The following is a 5,978-nucleotide window of genomic DNA, read 5'->3' as shown; positions in this document are numbered from 1 at the left end:
TATAAACTCACTTAGGGGTTAAGTCTTCAGTTTTCTTCTTTAAGTTTTCTAAATCCAAATAGAGGAACCCTAGCCTCCAACCCTCTAAGAAGATTCCACCATCCTTAGGTGCCTAAATCTGAGAAAGAGTCATCAAATGAAAGATCTCTTGGTTTTCGAGATCTACACTGCTTCTTCATCAATTGAAATTGATCTAGGAATATCCAAATGATAGGTATGATTTTTAATACACCTAGATCTACAGTTTTGATATGATACAAGATTTTGTTGCATAGATCTTATAATCCCTAGGATAGTTTTACGTGCACTCCAATGGTCCAAGGATTGAAATGGAGCAATCTAAATATTCTGACATATGAGAGCAATCAAATGAACAAAAGCACATGAAAAGAGGGAAAATAGGTTGATCATTTAGACGTTTAACCAGGCTCGCTGAAGCACATTAGGATGCTTAAGTGCCCACCTTTTTTCTTTTACCTAGAAAATTTTAAAATGAATTATGAAAAAAACTATGTTTTTCTAAAGTTTGTTTTCCAAGTTTGACACCACTAAAAACCTAGGGATTTGGTATAAAAAGAATTGAAAAACGCATTTTGGGTGTATGAAAACAAGATCTGCAAATCTAGAGAATGTCATTAGTTTTCCTAGTTTGACACCACTAAAAATGTAGGGATTTGGTATAAAAAGAATTGAAAAACTCATTTTTGGTGTGTGAAAAAAAGCTCTATAAATCTAGAGAATGTCATTATTTTGCTCTATTTCTAAAAATTCTCAAAATCAAGGTTTATTCAAGAAAATCTTGAAGGCACTTATTCACATAAGAAAAGTAGAGATCAACAATTCGAGCCACTAAGCCTTAATATGATTTAGAGGTAATCCACTCATAAGCATGCATGCGGGAATGATGCGTTGTGAATGTGAAGAAGACATATAGTGTTGGTCACTATAAGCTTGTGGGGAGATAGGTCCCAAGATAGGTAAAAGTACTAAGCATGCTTCTTTCATATCTAATGGATTATTGCTCCGATAGACTTGTGGTTTTTACATTTTCAAATATTGAGATAATCTCTATAAGTTATTTTCCATGTCTATCTTATGTCCCTTATGTTGACTGAAGAGCCTATTTGGTGTTTCTACCCACACTGATCGAAAAGTTGTTGATATATCAAATCTATACTAATTCTCTTATAGAGCTAATCAAGAAGGAAAAATTGATTTGATTCAATCAATCAAAATATATAAGACCTCAAAAATATAGTTTGGGATATCATCTTTGGGCATAGTTTTGTCTACTATCAATTTACCCTCCCTCTTTAGTAGTTTTGTAACAAAAATATTAATCACAACGTGTAACTCAATTGCATAGGTAAAATTTTACTTTATTTCTTCAATTCAGGACACAAATCAGAAAAAGTTCCACTACATGATATTTACTCCCATAGAGCATGAAGAGTTTTTTTTAGTGGAGAAAATGAGTCATTGATGCTTGTATTTCTTCAAGCTTTCGTCCCTTGGTTTCTGGTACCAGCTTTGCAGTGAATAGAACAGTGGAACCCGATATTATAGAGTAAAAGAAGAATGTTCCTGAAGCAGTCAAGCCACGAAAAGCACCTAAAGCTTTCACGTCTATTAATGGAAAATTTCAAGAAAGAGATAAAGAAAGAGAGGGTTACCCGCAGAGCTCCAATCAAACATGTAGTTAAAAGTGTATGTCACAACCCAAGAAAAGAACCAGTTGGAGAAGGTCACTAGGCTGCCTGCCACACCCTTTATGTTTATGGGATATATCTGAAATTAATAAAAATCCATCCACCAATATCAGCTATAGTTATAAACCTGAGGGCAAATAACTAAATAAATAGTTGCATCACAAATCTTCAGGGAAGGAAGTGTGAAGTTCACAAACAATAATTAAGTTATACCTCTGCCATGATCAGCCATGGTAGTCCTGCCATGCCCAATGAATAAGTTGCTGAATAAGTCTGATTGCAGAATTATGCGGTCAACATACAACCCAATTTTATCGACAATTGTTAGCTAAACCATCAAAAAATAATGCAGGTATTGATCATTTTAACCAAAATAGGATTCAAATGGAAGAAACCAGAAGTGTTTACTTTCTTTGGTTACAAGGAGCCCTGGCCAAGGGCAAGTGCTTAAACTATGTGAAGATTATGGAGCATGAAAAGCCTTACATAGAGACCTTCAAAACTCTATAAGAATTCATTTGGTAATGATTTTATGAAGTGTGTCTAATCTTTTTAATACTTGAAATTTTTTTTCAAAAGAATTGCTTTAAAGCGCAAGAAAGGGTAGAATTTTTTTTCTACAATCATTGCCAAACAAGCTCTAATAGACACCATGCCCTTCTGCTCCAATCTTATTTGATAGGCAATCTGAAAGAGAGGACATAATTATAGTGAAAGGTCAGTTTTTATGTTAAGTTGCATTACCAATAGGCCTATGAGCACCACTATTGGAGTGACCTCCTTCAACTGGTTCATGTCCTGGATGTACACAAAAGAAAAATGAAACTAGAAACAAGGAAAATAAATAATATAGTAGTTAAATGTTCTTGTAGACGAGACCTGCATTAAGAATGAAAATCCTATAAGCAAGCTACTCAACCCCATTCCAGCTGCAGAAACCTGCAGGAATTGGCAAATTAGCTATGGACTTGTTCATCAACAACATTAATTACAAACTTCAGAACAGATTCCTCCCCATCCTAACCATTAGAAGTGGCCGTCTTCCTGATTTGTCTATTAAGAGTACACTCACAACCATAACAGGAATCTGCAGGAGAATATTTACATGTCTAAGAAAAGCATTAAGCCGAGTGCCAAATCTAAATTACAGTTAAATGAGAATCGAGAACCTGGAGAATAGCTATTGCTCTACTCCCAAAAGTAGTTGAAAAATCTGTCACAAACACCAGATTGATAACATTGGTCATCGAAGATCTATTTTGTTTCTCTTTTAATTATATGAAGGAATACTAAAGGTCCTTGATTTACCAGCTGACTCCAAGATGGAACTCGTAAAGCATGAGATTGCAGTGACCCCTGAAAATTGTGTCAGCACCATCAAGCCAACTCCAACCTAAACCAGTTGGATTATCTGTAAATCACCCGACAAGTAATTAAAAGGAAAGATGACAAACTAAAAACAAATTTTTAAGGCTTTACAATGAGTGAATGAGCGTATCTCCTCTGGAACAAGTCTAGAATTGTAGCTTTTGGGAACTGCAGAAAGGTTTTTGTATACTCCTGTAAAACAAATTGAGCCAGTCTCACTTCTTCTAGTTGAGGTCCAAAGAAAAGAAAAAGCAATTTTCTGAGAAGTTACTATGATGTCTGCTGCTTCTTGAGTAATGTCAGCTCTCTCTCCCCTTAGCCTCCACAAAGAAGCTTCTAGCTCTTTCTCTCGACCAACCTTAGCCTGCAGAGAATTTCACTAGACTATTTCATCTTTGCCTCAGACTAAATCATTTTTTTTTTTTCTTATACAACACTAGAACAACATATAGAGAACTTCTAAATTAATTGCACTCACCAACCATCTTGGAGACTCTGGAACAAAGAATAAACCTATGGCCTGTAATACACACGGAACAGCTCCTGCAAATGAAATGAAATAGAAGTTACTTCAATGAAACTCCCTTGGTTTAATTACAAACTAGAAGACTACTAAGAAGTTACCAATAATAGCCAAGGTGCGCCAGGAAATAACTGTTCCAACGAAAAAAATCATTGAAAAGCCACAACACATCATCAACTGCATTATATTGGCAATACATAAGCACATGGTAAACAGATGGAGTTGGTTCTTTGATCCTAGTGTATGATTATTTTGATTACCGTACTAGCTGATGTAAATCCTCCCCGAATATTCATGGGTGCTATTTCTGAGATATAAACTGCTTCCTGTATAGTAATGGCCAGGATTGTTAAGTAATGTGACAGATAACATGAATAGGTAACTGAAATATGAACTACACGCCATACTACACTTACAACATACGAAATAAGCCCAACCCCAAATCCTGTTGCTAATCTTCCAAAGTCGAGCCACCAATAATCCTTGGCGAATGCTATTAATAGCCACCCCATGATGCAGAAGATATCTGCAAACCACATTGTCTGCCTTGCCAAATCAACCAAAATTGATAAAGAGTTAAAGACCAGCTTGATAGAGTTTCTAGAATTGGAACTTTCTCATTAGGCAGGGTCTATGACTTACACCTCTCCGGCCAATAAGATCTGCTGTCCTCCCACTTATCAATGCACCCACTATTCCTCCCGCTGTACATAATGAACCAAAAACTGAATACTGAAAAATAAGAAACAGAATCGGTAAAGCCAGCCACCCCTTATTGATTAGAACCCTGAGCATCTGAAAAATCCATGCAGCCACGCCCCATGTTACAGATTGATTCAGTTATGGAGATTTTCCCATGATTTCTCATAATATAAGGATGTTTGCAAGGTTCATTTATCATTTGTGTCTATAGATGACCTTTTTGTAAGTCTCGTTTATCCTTACCTCAGCCACAGAGAGGCCTAGATCTTCCATGATTCCAGACTCAGCAGGTGATGAATATCCAGCCTACAAAGCGATCAGCTGATCATGAGCGTGCATTTCTTGAATCATCACTGGCAAATGTTGTAAGGAAATCAAATGAAATAGTAAGCTGACTTCTTGGTAACTCTCTACCTTCTACCAGAACAATATCCTTTTCTATCCTATTGTTTCAAGCCAAGGCTTTACTCATTATATACCTAGTATAATTGTATCCTAATTATATTGGAGAGCCCAAAGGTTACAAGACCTTCCTAAAATTATTGGAAAGTATATTTGTTGATTTGACCAATAAAAATATCTGTACTGTCATTTAATTTATTATTATTATGAGTAAAGTATACAATGATTAATGAGAGACATAAAAGACAATAATAGAAAGAACAAAAAAATTGCAATGATAAGGAAAACGAAATAATAGAAAGGAAGAAAAGACAAAATGAAGAAAGGAAAAAATGAATATCCAAAAAAATGGTTTTTTTTTTTCCCCTTTGTCGTTAACGGCTTGGTCTTCTAATAATTTGTAAGATATTTTTACACCATTATGACCATCTTCTCCAGGAAGTGGCCGGTTGAAACAATCTCTCAAAGAAAAAAGAAAAGAATAGTTTAAGGCTCTGCGCAAAGATATGAGGGCATAAGTCTAAACCGGAAGGGAAGATAGGCCATGAATTGTACTTACAGCACACCCCGTATTGAAGGAGCCGCAGACCGCCACCACTGTGCTGATAATAACAACAGCTGTGACTGGGGAGGAACCACCATCGACACCACCTGGGCGAATACAATGGTAGTAGTTCGTGACACTTTCTTGATCAACAAGAAGAGAGCTTGTTACAAGGACTTCTTCATAGTTCCTCCTCTCCATATCCTACTATTCTTGGAAAATTGTAGAAGAAATTAAGAAAGAAGTAGAATTGAGAGAAGGGAGTAGCTTTGCAATGGATAAATAGAGGAGTGGTTTGGTGAGAATGGAAGATAGACGCTTTGGGAAGAGTAGCTTCATTATTGAATTTGCATTTGTATGTATGGGTAGTTGATAGGATTAAAATATGGTGGATTAAAATATACTGGATAATGGCCCACATGATTTTTGGGCACAGAGAAAAGGTTGGGAATGGGCATTGGAAGAGATTCTCGTTTTAAAAGAATATTGTTTTTAAAAATTTTATTAAAAAAATAGTTATTTAAAAAATAAATTCAAGAATGTTGTAAATGCAAGGCGAATGTCACCACTTAAAGTCCCATTGCATTAAAACAACATAATTATAAGTCTTCCATTAATACTTTTCATTAATATGAGTAAATGGAAGCATTAAAGTAAGATTTTTGTGATGCTTATAAAAGGCCTCCAGTCTCTTGTACAAAGGACATTGCGAGCAAGAGGAAACTCTTTC

At 35.6% G+C, this 5,978-nt stretch overlaps 1 protein-coding gene across 5 annotated transcripts; it reads right to left on the bottom strand.

Moving 5' to 3' along the window:
• Window positions 1-1,350: 1,350 nt before the first annotated feature.
• LOC117931125 (sugar transporter ESL1-like) lies at window positions 1,351-5,478 on the bottom strand. 5 transcript variants are annotated; one of them, XM_034852017.1, is made up of 17 exons: window positions 5,264-5,478; window positions 4,546-4,608; window positions 4,243-4,332; window positions 4,017-4,142; window positions 3,861-3,926; window positions 3,702-3,777; window positions 3,556-3,620; window positions 3,349-3,441; window positions 3,189-3,269; window positions 3,018-3,102; window positions 2,879-2,922; window positions 2,734-2,796; window positions 2,589-2,648; window positions 2,454-2,507; window positions 1,923-1,982; window positions 1,674-1,788; window positions 1,351-1,584 (listed from the first exon to the last, which is right to left on the bottom strand). In XM_034852017.1, the coding sequence occupies exons 1-17, from the start codon at window positions 5,447-5,449 to the stop codon at window positions 1,460-1,462; spliced, it is 1,452 nt and encodes a 483-aa protein (XP_034707908.1). In that variant the 5' UTR covers window positions 5,450-5,478; the 3' UTR covers window positions 1,351-1,459. The 5 variants fall into 5 exon arrangements, with proteins under 5 accessions (XP_034707908.1, XP_034707913.1, XP_034707909.1 ...); XM_034852022.1 differs by having other exon boundaries at window positions 4,546-4,655; window positions 5,264-5,351; XM_034852020.1 differs by having other exon boundaries at window positions 1,493-1,584; window positions 1,923-2,037.
• Between the last annotated feature and the right edge of the window lie 500 nt (window positions 5,479-5,978).

Source organism: Vitis riparia, chromosome 14 (assembly GCF_004353265.1).
Source record: "Vitis riparia cultivar Riparia Gloire de Montpellier isolate 1030 chromosome 14, EGFV_Vit.rip_1.0, whole genome shotgun sequence".
NCBI lineage: Eukaryota > Viridiplantae > Streptophyta > Magnoliopsida > Vitales > Vitaceae > Vitis > Vitis riparia.
The sequence above is the reverse complement of the archived record's forward strand: the minus strand, read 5'-3'. Positions and strand labels throughout refer to the sequence as shown.

What these genes read in the sequence shown, in the direction of transcription:
- LOC117931125 (XM_034852017.1), bottom strand. Translation starts at nt 5,449, where the DNA reads ATGGAGAGGAGGAACTATGAAGAAGTCCTTGTAACAAGCTCTCTTCTT. An exon ending in TGGTGCTCATAGGCCTATTG is followed by an intron (nt 1,983 to 2,453) that starts GTAATGCAACTT and finishes TTCTGCAATCAG; the next exon opens with ACTTATTCAGCAACTTATTC. An exon ending in GTTTGATTGGAGCTCTGCGG is followed by an intron (nt 1,585 to 1,673) that starts GTAACCCTCTCT and finishes TGACTGCTTCAG; the next exon opens with GAACATTCTTCTTTTACTCT.